Source organism: Penicillium coprophilum, assembly GCF_028826855.1.
Source record: "Penicillium coprophilum strain IBT 35676 chromosome Unknown utg000002l_segment0_segment1, whole genome shotgun sequence".
In the NCBI taxonomy this organism is placed as follows: domain Eukaryota; kingdom Fungi; phylum Ascomycota; class Eurotiomycetes; order Eurotiales; family Aspergillaceae; genus Penicillium; species Penicillium coprophilum.
This window is the reverse complement of record NW_026622722.1, coordinates 2183819-2202555: the sequence shown is the minus strand read 5'-3', so window position 1 is coordinate 2202555 and position 18737 is coordinate 2183819. Positions and strand designations below refer to the sequence as shown.

The window sequence follows — 18737 nt, the reverse complement described above, 5'->3', positions numbered from 1 at the left end:
GCCAGGATTATCAGGTAAAGAGAATTGGGTCCTATGGAGATTTGGGTAGTCTGTCACATGCAATGTTCAAACATATTTATTTCACCGGTGGACTTCGTAAGCAGATGTATATAGGATGGTGACAATATTGTATGCCATATGTTCGAGTTTCAATATATGAAGAGAAGAGACCGAGAATAATAAAACCCCACAACACCATAAACCACAAATGGAAGCAGAAAGCCAATCTACTAGAAACGGCTCGTTCGTTAAAAGATCATAATATAGTATGCGCCAATATATGGCCAGCGATACCCCGAAATGAAGTTTGCATTCACCCACTCCGACAGATGGATGCATCATGCGCTTTGCAAATATGCAATTGTTCACACCTCGCCCCAAGTGCCAAGCCCAGCACCCACGCCAATAGCGCTGTTACTTTCGCTACCGCCAATATCCCAGTAGTTCCGGCTAGAGCTTGTCATTGTCCGCCGGCTGGAAATGGCTGATAGCTTGGCGCTCTGGCTGGCGCAACTGGAGCTAGGTCGTCGGAGATGCGGTCGTAGGAGTGGCGAGGAGACACCCGCTGGGTTTGAAACACCAGAGAATTGTGATGCACGACGGGCCTGAGTTTGTGATCGGGAGTGGGCACGCGCTACGAGTGGGTGATGTTGCCGGATGATGGCTGCTCGGCGGGATGCATCTTGCGGGCGGCGGGGTGGAGTTGGTGTGTTCGTTTCGTTGGGCATGTAACCTCGGCGGCCGAACCGGTTGCGGAGGTAGCGGAAGACCATCATTACATCTAGTCCACTTTCCCAATACTCAGATTCATGTTGGAGTTTTGTTGATTCGGGGAGTTGGTCAGATCGTTTTGGGTCCTCATCTTCAATACCCCATTGTGCCTCATGCTCTCGATTTGAGTCGCGAATAGTAGGCATGAAGTGAGGGGATAGCATTGACTCGCCATTTGTATCGGCGGTGGTTGTTGAAGTGGATTCGGCGGGTTTCTGAGAGATCCCGCTTTCCGCTAGGCGGTTGAGAGACATCCCCGCATATTCGGCGGATATATCTTTAGTCATTTGATAATATGTTGTAAATGCCCCGGGGTGTTCACACAGTTGGTGAACAAGGATCCCTAGCTCATGGGCAATCGTCTTGAGCACCTTTGTCTGCCATAGCGGTGAATCACTATACTCTGGGTCTGGTTCACGAGCCAATACCGTTTCCATGTCTAATGGATTCTCCTCGGTATGAGATTGCGCGTCCAGCGGCAAAGACTCACCAAAGATTACGGAGAGCAAGGAATCATCAATCCCGATCAGGTCACGGATCACGGTCCGAGTGATACGGCGCCAGAAAGATTCCTCGTCCTCCGAGCCATCTTTCGACAGAGAGATGTCCCGTGATAACATCTCAGACACACGCATCTGCGGGCTGTGATCAATGGAGCGACGAAGGGTCGATCGGCTGGTCAGACTCGTCCGCCTCTGTTTGGTTTCCCGTTCGATCTCCTGCAATAGAGCCCGGCTCTGGTCCATTCGCCATTCCTCGATTCGCTGCCATCGTTCTCGCTCGACACTTGTCTCGCCCTCTCCGACGGTATCTAAATGTCTCTGTACGCTTGAGTTACGGCGACGTTGGAGATGGTCATACGATAGCCGCTGGGGGTTGTATTGCTCGTGCCGCCAGAGCTGATCCTGGACTGCCTGACTCGATGCCTGGAAACTGCCTAGCCCATCATGGGCTGGGAGCATCGCCGGCGGGCCCTGATCGGCCCTGATGGGGGAAGCCGGAGCCAGATCGGGTGCTCTAAAGGCGTGCAGTCCATCATCTAGGCTGTCCAGTTCGGTTCCATCTTCGTCTAGTTGGTCGTCGAGGGGATTCTCGTCATCGGGTTCACCCTCGATGCCAGATCCAGATTGGGTTGCACCAAATGAGCCGAAGTCACTCAGTCGAGAAGCTCCGACAGTACGTGTGCGGTCGGTTGAAGTCGTGTGTGTACGAGCGGTCGGGGAAAATAGGACCCATTGTGCGGTGTCGTCATCGCGTTGTTCGGCCGAGGAGGGGATTTCGAGAGTAGGCGGTTGGGGGGTCGGATAAGAAGTCCTGCGGCGAGGAATATGTGTTGGGACCTGGAAGGCCATGCTGCCCAGGTGATCTGGTAGCTCTACAGCAGATAGGGAGCCAGATAGTGGCACAGATAAGCAGTTTTGATGGTGGGTCCAGATATCACAGGGAATGCAGGCAAGTGGGGGAATAAAGGCATTCAAGCATATGAGTTTTAGGGATAAATAAAGTAGAAAGAGTCCAAGTTCCAAGGAATGCTAAAGGACAAGAGAGTGCTCTGGTGGTGATGTGGTGGATGTGATGTGACGAGAGATTAGCTGATAAGCGGGCATCTATCCAGCTATGCCCAAAAAGGGGATTCAACGATCCAACCTCGCAATGACCCTCCAATGATGCAACCGGTATCGGAATGGTGAGACCACTTTTCGAGTCCCGTATCCGTTCTAGCCAGTTTGAGGCACAAAGAGCCTGAATCTTAAAGTCTCAGCTGACAGATGGTCACCAGGATCGACACTGTGACGTGTGAACTTGCCATCAGTCACATTTTATATGTTGTACACCCAAGATCGGTCTGGAAAAAAGAAACATTCCACCGTACTTTGATATTGCCAAGCAAATCACTGTGTTAGAAGACCTCCTAGTTGCTTTGTTTGCACTAATACATATGTACCCCTCAGTTGGTCCTACTACACGACAGATAGTAAACTGCCAACATAGACACCATGACTATCACACGTTCTGCCACGAAGGCAAATCAGTCAGAAAGAGCGATCCCTGGCCATCCATAGGGACAAGTTATGCGAATGTCCGAATATAACACATGGGGCAATTGGCTCGAAACAAAGCCGGGGGTTGGCCGTAGCATATACGGTGTAGGGGGCTGGGAGCTGCGATCATTGTGTGATTCCTATGCGGAGGTTCATCCGAGCTATTGGCCTACTATCTTGACCCATTGTTGCCTTTGTTAAAACAGAATAGCTGCTTGATTGTCTTGTTCACAATCTTTAACGCTTAGGGAGAAAAGATTCCCGATTTGGCCAGCTGCCTGAAATTCAAGGTGTCTGGAGATGCTTCCGGACTTCTACGTACCGATAGGGAGCGATAGCTATCGAAGTGAAAGATGACTGGTATCATTGCTCACGGGGTATATATTAGTCTACTGAAATATAGTATCTCCAGCCGACAATCATTCCTTTCCAGCCAGCGCCTCTCCCACCCAGTCCATCTGCACAGCACTGACGCCACGCGCGTAACTGCGGTTGGTGAACACAAATTCGTTGTACATGATAGCCTCCAGCTTCTTGCCGTAAAGCACACTTGATGGGTGAATGGCGACGGTTTGGTTTCCGACGATCGTACGGTAACTACCATCGGGAACGAGCCGAGCCGTATTAGTCGCGAATCCGGCTAGGAAACTCTGGAGAATGAGAATCGGCGAAGGGTCGTGTAATGTGGTATTGTTCAAGGCTTCATTGGTGAGCAGTTTGGCTTGTCGGCATTGGGTGCGGAGTTGTTTGCGGACGTCCTGATGTGGTTTCGTTAGCTATATTTTACTAGCATCCGGGAATTATGGCCTACTCACCATGACTGATTGCATCGCCCGATGGGAGACTAGGTGTCGCTCTGCCCATGCCTTACGGTCGGCTTGCTCAGCAGCATATACACGTACGGTCATCAGCATTGTGAGGTGGTCGCCCTCGCGACGGTATAAATCGCGACGGGCTGCCTCTGCTGCCTCTTTCTTCTCTTCCGAGGTGGTGTTCAGGAAAATGTTTTCCACACTCAGGCAAGAGATAATATCAATGACATCAAGCAAGCATTCATGCCCGTTTTCAGCAGCTGCCAACAAGACACGTCCGAGAGTTGGAGTCAAGGGTAGCTTAGCAATGTGCAGACCGACAGCGCTAATTTTTCCATCATCCTCCAGGGCATTAATGTTCAGTAGCTGCAGGAGAGCTTTCTCGAGGGCCTCGCGTGGTGGACGGGTTAGGAAGGGGAACCCAACAATATCATCCACACCACGCGCTTTCATGTTCAGCAGGGCTTGGCTCAGATCGCAGCGAAGAATTTCGGGAGTATTTGTCTCATCCAAAGCCAGATAATCTTTCTCTGTGTACAGACGGAAACATTGACCAGGAGCCTCACGACCCGCTCGACCCTTTCTCTGGATCGCAGCAGACTTGGAGATAGGCTTTACCAGGAGTGAGTCAAGACCAAGACGAGTGCGGAACTGCTTGACCTTTGCTTTGCCGCAGTCAATCACGTGCCGTACACCAGACACAGTGACGGAGGTCTCGGCAATATTAGTGGACAGCACAACCTTGCGCGTTCGCGGCGGAGCAGGGGCGAATACGCGTTGCTGAGCAGCCTGTGGCAACGCGGCGAACAGAGGTAGAACTAGAATCTTAGGAAGAGATGGGTCCATGCTCATGGCGTATTCATTAACCAGATGTTCCAAGGCCTCGACAGTTTCCTGACCAGTCAGGAAGACCAGGATATCACCCGGCATTGGTTCCTTCTGGTGAATCTGAAAGATTATTTTGAGCGCTGCATCCACGAAGTCATGTACAGGCGCGGGCGAGTAGATAGTTTTGACCGCGAATTGCCGTCCCTTAATGTGGCAGACAGAGATGTCTTTGGGGGTCGAAGTGTCCATTTTATCAGCTTCAGCCTCAGCTGATTCGATAGCCTTCTTCGCTGGCTCCGGACGTTTGAACCCAGCTTGGAAGAAGTCCGTTAGGCTCTCCATGTCAGCTGTAGCACTCATGACGACCACTTTGAGTGGTACACCACCCCGGCCCTCCTTCTTTCCAGATACTAGATTACGCAGGAATCCAAGTGTCAAATCCACGTTGATGCCTCGTTCGTGGACCTCATCAACAACAATAGCGCTGTACTTTGTCAGATTCGGATCGTGCAACATCTCTTGGAGTAGCATTCCCTCCGTCAAGAATTTGACCCGTGTACTAGGTGATGTAGACGTATCGAAACGCACAGAGTAGCCAACCTTGCTAGCAGGCGAGTGTGATCCAAGCGGCGTTCCCATCTCCTCAGCTACACGGCGGGCCAGCGAAATGGCAGCCACTCGTCTTGGCTGAGTGATAGCGATGCATCCTCCCACCATTTTCTTTTCCGTCTTTCCATCCCGTATAATTTGTGTAGGCACGGGCCGACACCAAAATTCGTCTACCAGGAACTGCGGAATCTGTGTACTCTTTCCGCTACCCGTCTCTCCGACCAAAAGCATCACATCTTGTTCTCTTAGGAGCTCGCGGATCAAGTCGGCATTTTCGAATACGGGGAGCTTTCTTCGTGTCTCGAGGAGGGCTTTGGCCTTTTCTCGTAAGGGTGTGAAGTTGGTTTTGGTATCGGCGAAGGGTCTCGGCTTCGATTTCAGATACGACTTTGATGCTGGCAAGCCGCTCGTTTTTGATGCTGTCTCTGGCTTCTCTTCTGACACAGGAAATGTTGTTTTTACCTGCTTGGTAGATGCAGGCGCAGGGAATTCCCTCAGCTCATCGTGATCGGCGAGTTTCGAGGCTTCGCGCTCATCGAGCTTGCGCTTCTTGCTTCTCTTCTTCTTCCGCTCGGGCTCTTCTGTGGATTGAGGCAAGACCTTGGGCTTCACAATTTTCTCGTCGTCCGAGTCCGCGAACACGGTACGAACCTTTTCCGGCATTTTGAGGTCTGGCGCGAAAGAATGTTGACCAGAGACGAGCCCCAAATCTGAAAATTTTGCCTTATCGATAAGCTGATAAGAATATCCTTATCGATCCCAACAACAGATCTCGGGAGGCAATTGGGATGAGAACGCTCAGATTTCTAGATTATACATCATTCTTTTTTTAATTCATCTTATAATATGGTAAAACAGCTCTGAACATTTATGATAGGCAAATAATAATTGAAATAATATGGCTATACCATTGTTCGAAAACAGGTACTTCTGATTCAATGTTCATCGGCTTTGCAGACCCCTTTGTATTTCCCCCAATCGACCATCTGATCAGTGGAGTAATAGGCTAACATATCGGCCTTCTATAGTGACATGGAATGACCACTCTCCTAGCTCTAATACTGAAACGGAATAACTAAGAACAGACAACTGAAGGGAGATCTCAAAGAGCATTCGAAGACATTTAGGACGACATACACATCGAGAAAAAAAAAAAAAAAAAGCACAGAGCGATGACTGGAGGATGTTATCCTCGATGGATATTACAATAAGGAGCCAAACTCTACGTACCGTGACTGTCCATACTGACTCCTCAGAGTCGCGGATCTGAGGTTGCTACAGCACGGTTGAATCCAAGAGGGATTTCAGAATTCCCTCATTCTGCTGCAACGCATTCAATGACCCGGATTCCACAATCCGTCCTTTGTCCATCACAATAATATAATCACTATCCACGATACTCTTCATTTGGTGGGCCACCACTATTATGGTATAGCCTCGGAACTCCTCGTGGATCACTTGTTGAAAAATACCGCCAGTCTCCTTGTCGACACTAGTGGTAGATTCCTCGAATAGAACAACTTTCCCACGGGACGAGCGAAGCAAGAGAGCGCGGGCGAGCAAAAAAAGTTGCAACTGGTCTTGCGACAATGTCAAGGCTTTCATCGGTAAGTCGAGATAAAAGGTTGGCAATAGCCCAGCATCTCTGGCACTGAACTCTAGGCTTGACCACAGGTGGACTGTTTTCAGAGTTGCGGCAATCTTCTTGTCTGTGGCAATTCCCTCAACATCCAGGTTCCTGCGAATAGAATCGCCTGGGATGATAAATGATTCCTGCGGGATTGTTATTATTCGGGATCTTATCAGATCTCGTGATATTGAGCTCAGATCTAAGCCGTCAATGAGGATGGTGCCCTCGGATAGGTCAATCATCCGTAAGATGGCGAGGAGCAGAGATGATTTGCCACTACCAGTCGGTCCGCAGACGGCAATTTTGTGGCCAGGTGAAACATTGAAAGTGATGCCTGTGAGGGCGTGGTCCGATGCAGATGTTCCTTCGCCCGCACTATGGGAATCTGAAACAACGTTGTTCAGAGTTATTTCGCCACAGGAAGGCCATGATCGAGGTATGGCATGTTCTTGTGTGGGTTGAGACTCGGGGGCTACCGTCATTTCAAGGTGCCTGATGCGGGAAATGACGCCCAACGATGTACTGAAATTTGTCCATGACTGCACTGTGATCATCAAGACCATATTCAACACCAGTATCACGTTCATACTGATGCCAACATCACCGACTGTTATGCTACCTGTAAACGTGACTATAATAGCAACATTGACTAGTGCCAACCCGGCGACGATCAAATCGATGACCAATCCGAGCCAGTGGTCAAGGGCATGCAGTGTGTATGACGGTAGTTGTGCAGCATCCAAATCCGTACTATTATGGAGAGCGTAGGCGTCTTCCCAACCAAATGCACGGATTGTGGATATTCCCCTAGCAGTTTCCACAAAGCTGTCTTTCGGAAGGGAACTCACTTCCATGCAAAGCCTCCTATTCTGTCGACTAGCCGTAAGATATATCCGTTGGATAATGTACAAAAACATCAAAAGAACGGGGAGTGCTATGAGATTGTATGTGTGTGCCATGCAGAGTAACATGATCTGACCCAGGAGTTTGAACGTCTGACCTCCTAGTGCGGTGATCTCACGGGGTAATTTACGATCGAGTTGCCGCATATCATGACTAAATCTCGAGAGCAAGGTCTCGATGGTGATAGAATCTATGAGAGATAAGGGGGCCTTTATGACAGTCGAAAGCAGTTGATCGTGCAGAGCGCGACTTGATGTAGGAACAACAAGAAATTCGACGGTCCCAATTCCCGTCAATGATGCCCAATGCCCGATTCCTAGTGCAAAATAGACCCCGATGTAGAAAGTGGCCCGCTTGTCGGGTTCCTCGTCATCTGTCCATAGCCAAAGCCAGTTCTGAACGAGCATGGCAAAAGCTGCGGAGGAGAGGAAGATGACTATAGTGACCAGGGATCGCCACCTTCCAATTGCAGAAACGTATTCTGTGTGGGCAGTATTGCCTGTGGGGTTTTGTAAAACATCGAATGACTGTCCAGGGGTCGCCCAATCCCGGCGGGGGATATTCATCTGTGGAGGATCCTTGCTGTGCTCATCTAATAATCCCATTTGTCTTTGGAGATTCAAATTGTTGTAACACGCCTGAACTTCGGGCTCGTTCCAATTCCCTTGCGCACATATGGACCCGTTTGGGCCGAGAATAACTATTAGATCCGAGTGCTGAAGAAGGTTCCCTAGATTAGTCGTATTAGTCAATCTCAAGGGCCTAGAACTGGAAAGAGTATACTAACTTGAATCGGTGATCAAAAAAACTGTCTTGTTGAGCTCACGAAGTAGGCCAGCCGGCCCAAATAGCCGTTGCATCACACGAGATGAAGTCTCTGTGTCCAGGGATCTGAATACATCATCTAGAATGAGAATATCTAGTCGGGAGTATACTGCTCGAGCTAGCGCCTTCTTATGATAAGTCCATGTCCCTTCGCATTGGATTCCAAACTTACCAATTGTTGCATCTGGGCTCCAGAAAGAAAGTTACCCTCGCCTCCTACCAGAGTCTCATCTTTATTTGGGAGTTGAAGGAGATCGAAATCCACGTCACAGGCATAGAGAACTCTCCGGTACCAGTCTTCGTCAGTCACCCTGGATCCCGGGGGTCCAGCTATGATATCTCTGATTGTGCCATCTCTCAACCATGGAGATTGTGCACAGAAAGCTACGTTGTCAGCAGAGGTTGATACGGATCCGCTCTGGAGCTTTACATCCCCCAGAATTGTTTTGGCGAGAGTTGTCTTTCCCGATCCCGTCAAACCCGCAACAAGCACAAGCCAACCGGTTTGTATTTTCAGATTAATGTTTCTCAGCACGGGTTGGTCGTCAGTATTGTATCGAACTGTTGCAAAGTTGACCACGATGGCGTAACCATCTTCCGGGTACAGAGGCCCTACAATAATATCACGGTGCTGATGCTGGTCAGGGTAGATGTAGGCTAGGAAGTGTTCAACCTGGCCTTCGGGAATCTTGCGACTGTCTTGGTGGTCGGACTGAAGAAGGAATCTTTGAATCCTATCGAATCCGATCACGGCCGATATAAACTCTGGAAGAATAAACATGATTGAATTTGCTGGGAGGGTCACCATTTGGATCAGAGCAAAAGATGTGAACACAAGGTCTGCATCAAGAGTAACTTCCCCGGTCATTCTGGCGAGACCAGTGTACAGTGCGAGCGAGATGGCGGGACTAACGACGTTTGGGAAGCTGCCTGGAGATCCAGCTTGGTTAGCCGTCAAGCCGATATTGGAGAACCAGTGTTGACTTACCACTCGCTGCCATGATAATGTCGAGTCAGGATGTGACTAGGCCCGCTCTGATCTCATTGTCGCGCACAGCTTGGATTTTGGTCTCCATGGCGTGTGAATATCCCATCATTTTGATGGGCTTTAGATGCTCTAGTAGTATCTTCATGAGGCCCATTCGAACCTGTGTTGCCTCGTTCCATGCTGTATATTTCCCAACAAAATACTTGGAGGCATATTGTCCACATTGGGAAGTCACTACAGTAGAGTATGACAATGTTAATGCCAATCAGGATTGGATAGCATGTTGTCACTTACGGCATACCAAGATTAGCGGAACTACGCTGGCCCATCCCAGCCTAGATGCGAGCAAATATAGCCCAAGGGACAGTGATAGGAACGACGACCATATCACATGAGTCCAACCAAAAGCCGTTTGAATTTCTTCAACGTCATTGATCAGCAGTGTAAGATCAGAATATCCATCCTTATCGCATTTCAAGGTCTTCTCGTGAAGAATTCCAATTAGCGAGCCCTTGACTGCAATCATGACCCGTCGTTTAGCAGTATCTCGGCAATCGTTGAAAATCTGGACTTTGCGTAAGCTATTAATGGTGCTTGAGTGAGTAGAGACTACTCACAGCTGATCCGATGTAAACAAAGGTTGTTGCAGAAAGCAGTTTGAAGACTTCAATCCACGCTGCATCACCAGTCGGGGAGTCACTGACGTATAGGATTAATTCCGACATAAGCATAGGCTGTGCGTAGCGAAGACATATTGCGCCCAGCATATACGGAACCACACACAGGTTCTCGCGTAGTGTGCATCTCAATGTCGCTACTGCTAGAGCATGACTTCCCTCTGGCCTCGCTGCCGAGTGTGTTAACTAGCGGTCGCATGTTGAATACCGTACCGTATCACTTACATCGACTCTCCCAACAAGTCTTCATCTTCCTTCTAAGGATACTGGACGATAATTGCTTGGGCAGCGGCAGAAGATCATCAGATATTCGTAGCGCCGAGTTTGTCCAGCAGCAGAAAGTCTCCAAGAAAATACTTTCAGTGTTTTCAAGTGATGTGTTCAGCCATTGCTCACGGACAATTGATCTTTTACTTTTCAATTCCAAAGCAAGGAGTACCACTTTGATGATTGATAAGATCATGTTGAAAGCAGAAGGCTTACACCCGCTCTCAGTGGTCAGGTACAACGCAGCAGTTTGCGCAACATCGACAGAAATGGATAGAAGCAAAAGCATGTTCAACGAGTCAAACGGGCTTATTTTCCGACTGTGCGCTAGAAGTGACAAGTAGGGAATGAGAAGGGAGCCAATAAAGGCGCCGGCAGCGGTGGAAATATACACTGCATTCGACCCGGCTTGAACTTCCAGTATCAGAATTATCAATTGGAGCAAGACCAGAGTCGATGTAATTATCTGGCGCTAATATTAGCCTACCCACCAAAAGGCAGTCTGAGAGAAAAAAGGAGTAGATGAATATGAACTGACAAGTTTAAGAAGCCCTCGGTAATTCGGTCTCACTTTCAAATGTTCGTGTCGCAGAGGCAGACATCTCCATGAAGCATAGAGATTAAACAGCAGTGTCGGTCCCAGGGTATAAATTAGAGACCATAGGAATTTTGGTATATCGGCAAATTCGACTTGGCTGGATTCTCGCAAAGAAGGCGAACAAAGCCTCTCTCCCCCGAGCGGATGCTTAGATAGTGATAAAAACATCACCTACGTAGGAGAAACCGGAAGGTAGAGACTTCCTGTAGGTCGCTTGAGATAGGCGCAGGAATGCTTCATTCAACAATTCGAATCGCCTGAATAGCTAGATATAAGTGTTTTCTAGGCTAGCAGGCACGATTCTTTAATGGTTTTAAAATACTCCGTATAGACGACATGGGTGTTCAATGAAAATGGGAACAAAGAAAAGCGCTTCTTGGCGGCTAGTCAAGTTGGCCCTAGTACGGAGTATACATAAAACGGCTCAGGGGATTGTGAATAAACGGGACCAGAGGTGACGGTTTTGAACGAAACACCCTTTGCCATTGAAGTCCAGGCCTACATCAAGGATCTTGTGGACCAAAAGGAAAATATGTGAATCTTGATCTCGCGCATCAAACTGCCATAATCTAGAGGAAATCAGCTGCTAGGAGCCTGCAAATTATCCCAGTCCATCATGTTCGAAAGAAACTGGTTCGCATCCATTTCCATGGAGCTTGACCGAGGCACCTGAGGATATCCCCACGAGTCCAAACTGGTAGACAGCTGCTTTCCAGCACCATGGGCCATTCTATTCGTATTGAAATTCATCTGCATGGGGATCGACAGGTTATCCCCATTGACACCTGAAGTATTACCAGGCTGCACTGTGTCCACATCCTGTGCGAAATTCAATGTCATCTGCATTACTTTCTTCCGGATGTCCGACACAATTCGCGGCGGCATCAGGGGATCCTCACTCACCCCGACTACCTGTTCACGGGCCTCCCAAGCCTGAAGGACAATCTGAGATAATAGGATATAGAAAGGGCGGTCGTCCTTTTTGGTATCCAGGATGCGGACCTCGTAGTTGTTGCTCATCACCTCCCACGCCTGGTCTACATGCTCCTGGATGGGCCACCTTTTCAAACTCTGCAATATGTGAATGTACGCAGGGAAGGGAAAGTAGATGTGAATAAACCACATGTAACCTTTGGTAAGAGGCGACGTCATGAGTTTAGTGTCAGACTCCAGCATGTGCAGCGCATAGGAAATTCCCATGCTGCGCTGTGTATCTGTTTGTTGTACGGGGGCCGTCGAGTATTGGGCGTAGTGTTGCAAGAGCCGATTCTTGGCTAGGTAACCACGCGTTGTCCAAATTGTCATGAAGTGCAGTGGGTTCTCTGGGTTACAAAATCCCAGGTATTTCTCTTCAATCGCCTTCTCCAGTGCCAGAAGCCGTTCTGCATCGTCTATGCTCGAGTCTTGACGGGCGACCGTGCTCAAAAACGGATTGGTGCAATCGAGGTGGAAGGCGCTGTGACGGACAAAATCGGCGAGCTCACTGCGCACAATAGCGAAGACCATCTCTGTTGGTCTGTTGTTTTCTGTAGGTGGGGTTTGCATCTCTGGCCGAAGCTCGAAGTCATTGACGTTGAGAGGAAGCCGGCAGTCCCAGGTAGGACTCAGCGACGCAGTCTTATAATCGGACATTTCGCAGATGCGGTTATCAAAGATCACCAGCGACCACCACAGTCTTCGACGCATTTCCGTCTCCAGAGTGGACCATTTACCATACATTGAATCATTGTGAATACCCATCCGCTGGGCAATTCGTATAGCAATGCTAAGCAATGATGAGAGAGAAGAAGGGTCTGTGTAAGGTCTTATTGACACCTGCAAGAATTAGCGAGGTGCGGTTATATCAGTCAGACACACCTACAAGGTATAGATAAAATGCAGTCAAGCAGTTCCGGTCATTGGAGCGTAGAATACAACAGCCCCGTAATGCTTGTTGGCAGGCAAACTGATAGCTTGTCAAGAGGTCTCTTTTAGGACATCCGAATAAGGCACTGCACTCGTCTTCTGTGAGACTGAGAATGGAGACACAGTATATACCGAACATCAATGCCTCCAATGCGGGATTGATATTGGCGATATCGCTAGCAGCATCGATAATACGTGTTTGAAGAGTGGGTGTATGCGAGACTTTGAGGAGAGGATTGACGTTGTCCAAGTAGATCTGCCAGAGCCTGAAGATCTGTACCTGGGTTGGATGCAAAGTCGAAAGGTCGACGTTACCTACCGGTGAACCAAACAAGAGGTGGTCATTGGATTGGCCTTGAAACATATGGTTCCATGCCTTCTTGATTACGGCTTGGCGCACATCATCGTTTTTATGCAGGAATCCGGTGTCGTTTTGATCGTCTTCGCCATAATCTCCGTCATCTTCCCAAAAATCTACGGTCTTTTCCCAATTTCAGTAAGCCCCACGATCCCTTGGATATTCAATCATACCTTTTGACTCATGGCATGCCACAGATTTCTACTGAAATATTAGTCATCTGGAAGTATGGCGGCCATGGGCCGCGACAGAGTCTCGTACAATGGCTTAGACTTCACTGCTGTGCTTTCCCTTCCCAAACGAGGACCTTTGTCGGGTATAGTATCTTCTGATCGAACATCTTCGGGAAATTCGTCACGCCCATTCTCGTTAGGTGACCGACAATCTGTAGTAGGCGTGTGGAGAGGATCGAACTTGATTTTGTGCCGGTGAAGCAGTCTTTCATAGTGTCTTAGACGCGCCAGCAGCTCTTTCTCCGGAAATCTCCGGTGGCGCTGGCGAGTTGATTGTTGACACTCCACGCAGGCACGTACACAATTGACGCAAGGGAATGTACGATCACATTTGATCTTTCGGTGCTGACACAGCACGCAGGCCAGCACGCGCCGGGGCTTGGTGGTCACAGTCTGTTCAGATGAAGAGGCCGGTGTCGCCATAGCATGAAACTATCGAGCCTATGACAGCAGAAATCTTTCTACTGGAAGCTAGTTCAGCCAGTTCCCAAAGCTCGGGTTTGTTGATGGGAGAAGGAAGGGAAGGGAAGAAGTCGGGTTTTATGAAGTCCGAAACCCGCGCTTCATGCCAACCCTCGTACTTTCTAACCCCCGACCATCGTGCTGAGCATCATTTGCAAAATGCGAATTATTCGACCATGTTTTGTCCCTTGACTTCTATACATTTTGCGAGTTTCCCACTCATCATGGTCTGTAAGGTAAGTTCTTTTACACCGACAACAGATCGATCGCGTCTTGGCTGGTCGAGCTACGAATACCACCGGCATGTCTCTACACGGTTCCCCTTCTGATAGCGCCATATCGGCGACGACATATACTACAGAGTCGATAACCCAACGCGTTGAGACGACCACCGATGTAACAACAAAAGCAGAAGGACCAGCCAGAGCTGGAGTCCCTCCAGGTTCTTCGAACCCACCCCAGAATCAGTCCACCTTGAGAGTTGTCTGTCTCATAGTCTCAAGCTTTGTCGCCATGTTCCTAGTTGCGCTAGACAGAACAATTATCTCGACGGTATGAGCACTACGCAGTAAAATATTTTCAATTTCAGCGCTAAGTTATGCGCAATTCATAGGCCATACCCAAAATCACCGATGAGTTCGACTCCTTCGATGATGTTGGCTGGTACGGAAGCGCCTACTTGTTGACATGTTGCGCATTCCAACTATTGTTTGGCAAGCTGTACAAGCTCTTTTCGGTCAGACTCGTCTTCCTTGCCAGTATCCTAGTGTTTGAGGTTGCTTCTGCTATCTGCGGGGAGCTCCGAACTCAGTGGCCTTCAAAATCGGAAGAGCGATTTGTGGAGTGGGCGCTGCTGGAATTCTCGCTGGAACTGTATGTCGAAACTCATCCCTGGACTTTCTACCAATTCCTGACAGACCGGTCTTAGATAATGTGTATCATCCATTCCGTGCCTCTCCAGAAACGTCCACAAATCCAAGGTCTGTTCGGCGCCCTTTTCGGCATTGCCTCTATTGTGGGTCCCTTGATTGGTGGTGCCTTCACATCAAACGCGACATGGAGATGGTGCTTTTATGTCAATATACCAATTGGCGGTGCCGCCATGGTCTTCATTGCCTTCTGCCTCAAGGTGCCCAAGCCACATATAGCAAAAGTTACCTGGGGTGAGAAGCTACTACAGTTAGATTTCTTCGGCACTATAATGCTAGTATCAGGTGTGATCTGTCTCATATTGGCACTCCAGTGGGGAGGCCAGCGGTATGCTGTAAGTCATGCAGCAATATTTTCTATATACCATAACTGATCAGTTTGAAGTGGAGCAGTGGCCGCATTGTGGCTTGCCTGGTTCTCATGAGCGCCCTACTTCTTTCTTTTGTCGCCATCCAGGTCTTCATCCCAAAGACAGCGACCATTCCAGTGCGCATCCTTTCTCAGCGCAGCATTATTTCAGCCTTTTGGCAGACAGTCTGTGTTGGTTCTGGCAATTATATCTTTGGTAATAATACCCTGCTATCAAACAATACTCCCCACCACTGATCTCAGTGATAGTGTACTTTCTTCCAATATGGTTTCAATCTATCAAGGGCAATTCCGCCGTAGAATCCGGCATCCGCCTACTACCGATGATGCTGTCAATGGTCGTCGGCTCAATCGGTGGGGGAATCACAAACTCCAAGATCGGATACTACACACCACTAGCGATCATCGGGTCATGCATCATGTCCGTTGGAGCCGGTCTTCTCGCCACGTTTCAGGTGGACACTAGCGAAGGAAAGTCGATCGGTTATCAGATTGTCTACGGGATCGGTCTTGGCTTATGTTTCCAAATCCCTAACCTTGCCGCGCAGACCGTCCTTCCCAAGCCCGACGTGCCATTCGGGCTGGCACTGATGCTGTTCGGCCAGTTGATCGGGGCAGCTGTCTTTGTCTCCGTCGGAGAGAATGTTCTGGCTAACCAACTGGTAAAAAGGCTTGCTGGGCTACCGGGGTTCAACTCTCATATTATCACCTCTGGGGGTATCACGGAGCTTCTGAATACAGTGCCAGCCGATCTGCATGACAAGGTCCTCCATTCTTACAATGAAGCGCTGCGGCGGGTGTTTCAGGTCGGTTTAATCATTTCATGTCTGACACTACTCGGTGCGGCTACTTTAGAGTGGAAAAGTATCAAGAAGGGACAGCCAAAGTCTGACACTGAGAGCAGGGGGCCAGCTGGGGGGAGAAGAGTGTAGAAGTGGCGGGGGCTAGATAGAAAAGACCAAGGGGGTTGACCTGCTTAAATCTGAGAGCGAGATTTAGAAGCGGATTAGCAATCAAACTTCATCATTCAACAGGCTAAGTAGGTCAGAACGTGTTCTATTCAGGCTGGTAAATCCCGGCCCTGTCAATGGCAGACTTTGCTAAATGACTTAAATCCTCAACAAAATCCTCCACGAATTGTACATGCATAGGTTCAATAGAATCAGAACGGTAAATCAATGCTCCCTGCATCAGCAGGGGGACTTTGGTCAGCAGGTGAAGGTCGTCCGATGCGCGCGGATCTTGGGGCTTCAAGAGAATATAGCAGAAAAGCGTCATAATTGCCGAGATAGGATAGAACATGGCAAACTTGCTGGGTACTGAGGTTAGCTTAAAAGACACATATCTAGCTGGGAGTTCAAAAGAAAACAGAGAGAGAACCCACCAAGCGGTTACCTCATCAAGCGTGCCTTGCATCAAATTCAAATATAACAACGATGATCGACTAGCTTCAACGGCCAAGGCCAAACTGGAGTTGATTCCTTCAAACATCCCTTGGGTATCTTCATTCCACGATTTGCATCGACTACTGGCCTGGTGTAAGATACCTATGCACTGGTGGTATTCCAATTGATTCATGAGAAAGCGTATCTCGATTATCCTGACAGAAGAGTTATCAGAGGTAGATAACTGTGACAGCTTTTGTGGAGGAATCAACATTCTCCAAGCTTCCAACTCATTATCAAGATTTCGAATTGTCATGAGAACGTCGGCATCGGATTTTTGGAGCCCCCGAATAGAGTACAGCTCTCGGTAGATCTTTGAGACAGCTATGCTCAAGCGAAGGTCACATGGGAATAAAGGAGTGCAAGAATCTATGATTTTTTCTGTTTCAAATCCACCTTCTGATGTTCTGGCGATATAATTTGACGGGAGCGTAAGGTCACAGTCGTCATCGTGAATACACAGAGGACGACCTGTGCGAAGGAAAAGGCATTTGTCAAAAGTATAACACATCCAGAATAGAGTCCTCACTTGACCCCTCTCCTCAAAGGAAGCATTTGGGCAGCCAATTTGATTTCCACCCAGCTGGAACAGAAGACGGACCGCAGTTGCGAGAAATATATCCGCAGAACTCAAGTCTCCAGACAATAGTCGAAAGGCACACTGAGAAAGTCAATCAGGGGCATAGAACAGATATTGGAGGATTAAATACATACAAGTATCAAGAGCGTTTGCAGAACGTCCAACGTTGCTGGTATTTGTGAAAACTTGAACAACAAACGCTGCGCTTCTTGAGCACAAGCATCGCCGTCAATGGCGGGCAAATTACTGTTCCGTAAATCGATAGTTGTGACAAATGCTCCAAATGCAAAAACACAAGACACCGCGAAGGGGGATTTGTACGAATCTTGCGGCCGTTGGTATGCATGCCTGATAGTCTCAATGAACAAGGAGTACTTCAGAATTGGGAAGATTTGATGTAGAGGTGACGACTGGAACGAGGCTAAATGAGCCTCGATGATTTCCCTGTCTGGTAATTGCAGGTATTTTTTATCATCTGGCGGTTCGAGAGAATCTGAAGTGGATTTCGGGTTCGTTCCCCATGAATGAAAGAACCTAGCGAATCGCTCCAAGCTCTCGTCGTGGCCACAACGAGATTCTACCCACCGCAAGCCCTCGGCGGAGAAGAATGGAATGCCATTGTGGCGACTGACTCCGCCAAGCTTGATACCGGCAAAGTACCATTCACCAAGGAGAGGAGGCCCATGCCCACCGCGAAAAGGCTCGCAGAAGGCGCCACTGTCTGGCCCAGGAGGTGGATTATCTCCAATTCAGTTAGCATCCCACGTAGCGACATATCCACAGATGAAATGTCGTGAAAATAGAACTTACTATGTTTTCTATGTAGGTAGTCGTGTAGAGCGGTTTCAATTCTCACGACACGTCGTTCCACACGTGCGAGATTGTTATTACTGCGGTGCTAATCAGTATCGGCGACTAATCTGATAGGTCAATAGCTAGTCACAATAATATCTTACCGATACCCCGAGTGTCCCTTTCCCTTGGCCCGCGACTTTCTTGTGAAAGTACAGGGAAGACCATGATGCATGCACCAGTTGCATCGAGGCACAGCGTCGTCGCATTTTATCTGCTCATTGCCAGGATTAGCTCAGTAAGCAACACCACTTTGCCAAGTCTATCTAGTAGCAATGTGAACGCACCTTCTTTGCAAAGCAAGAGTCACAGGCCGCAGATGTTCGTTTCTGTTCGACTTTTCCCGTAGACTTGTGCATGATGGTCACAGTAGCAGTGGATGAAATCCATCTTCTTGATCGTTTTGTGAAACTTGGACTTGTAATGGAGCAGGTAGACCCGCTAATGAAGTCCGTCAAAATCACAGTGTAGCTCCAAGGAGCCCCGGGGCAAATACCCGATTAATAAGCGGATACGGAGGACTTGGCGCCGAATTCTCCTGAACGTGGATGGGTCAACCTCGTCCAAGTACAATATAAAAGCAGTAAGTAGCCGAGAGAAGTGATTAACATGGCTATCGGATTAAGGGTGTTTCAATCAGTTGGGATCGGTTC

The 18737-nt window shown here is 48.6% G+C and overlaps 7 protein-coding genes across 7 annotated transcripts; 2 read left to right on the top strand and 5 right to left on the bottom strand.

Annotated features, from left to right (window-relative positions):
- Positions 1–365: 365 nt before the first annotated feature.
- On the bottom strand, positions 366–2123 carry N7500_002890 (uncharacterized protein; the record flags this gene model as incomplete). The annotated part of the gene is made up of 1 exon (XM_056674036.1): positions 366–2123. The coding sequence occupies one exon, from the start codon at positions 2121–2123 to the stop codon at positions 366–368; it is 1758 nt and encodes a 585-aa protein (XP_056534561.1).
- A 1109-nt stretch (positions 2124–3232) lies between these two features.
- On the bottom strand, positions 3233–5725 carry N7500_002889 (putative ATP-dependent RNA helicase (Hrh1); the record flags this gene model as incomplete). The annotated part of the gene is made up of 2 exons (XM_056674035.1): positions 3233–3571; positions 3629–5725. 2 exons carry the CDS (start codon positions 5723–5725, stop codon positions 3233–3235), a joined length of 2436 nt encoding a protein of 811 aa, XP_056534560.1.
- Positions 5726–6337: 612 nt separating this feature from the next.
- Positions 6338–9421, bottom strand: N7500_002888 (ABC transporter transmembrane domain type 1; the record flags this gene model as incomplete). Its single annotated transcript, XM_056674034.1, has 4 exons — positions 6338–8325; positions 8383–8545; positions 8593–9350; positions 9409–9421. The coding sequence occupies 4 exons, from the start codon at positions 9419–9421 to the stop codon at positions 6338–6340; spliced, it is 2922 nt and encodes a 973-aa protein (XP_056534559.1).
- A 12-nt stretch (positions 9422–9433) lies between these two features.
- On the bottom strand, positions 9434–10641 carry N7500_002887 (P-loop containing nucleoside triphosphate hydrolase protein; the record flags this gene model as incomplete). The annotated part of the gene is made up of 4 exons (XM_056674033.1): positions 9434–9642; positions 9703–9973; positions 10026–10255; positions 10311–10641. The coding sequence occupies 4 exons, from the start codon at positions 10639–10641 to the stop codon at positions 9434–9436; spliced, it is 1041 nt and encodes a 346-aa protein (XP_056534558.1).
- Positions 10642–11529: 888 nt separating this feature from the next.
- On the bottom strand, positions 11530–13869 carry N7500_002886 (uncharacterized protein; the record flags this gene model as incomplete). Its single annotated transcript, XM_056674032.1, has 4 exons — positions 11530–12765; positions 12812–13336; positions 13387–13414; positions 13475–13869. The coding sequence occupies 4 exons, from the start codon at positions 13867–13869 to the stop codon at positions 11530–11532; spliced, it is 2184 nt and encodes a 727-aa protein (XP_056534557.1).
- Positions 13870–14132: 263 nt separating this feature from the next.
- On the top strand, positions 14133–16139 carry N7500_002885 (putative MFS aflatoxin efflux pump; the record flags this gene model as incomplete). Its single annotated transcript, XM_056674031.1, has 6 exons — positions 14133–14144; positions 14170–14460; positions 14522–14785; positions 14837–15172; positions 15223–15403; positions 15457–16139. 6 exons carry the CDS (start codon positions 14133–14135, stop codon positions 16137–16139), a joined length of 1767 nt encoding a protein of 588 aa, XP_056534556.1.
- A 1617-nt stretch (positions 16140–17756) lies between these two features.
- Positions 17757–18029, top strand: N7500_002884 (uncharacterized protein; the record flags this gene model as incomplete). The annotated part of the gene is made up of 1 exon (XM_056674030.1): positions 17757–18029. One exon carries the CDS (start codon positions 17757–17759, stop codon positions 18027–18029), a length of 273 nt encoding a protein of 90 aa, XP_056534555.1.
- Between the last annotated feature and the right edge of the window lie 708 nt (positions 18030–18737).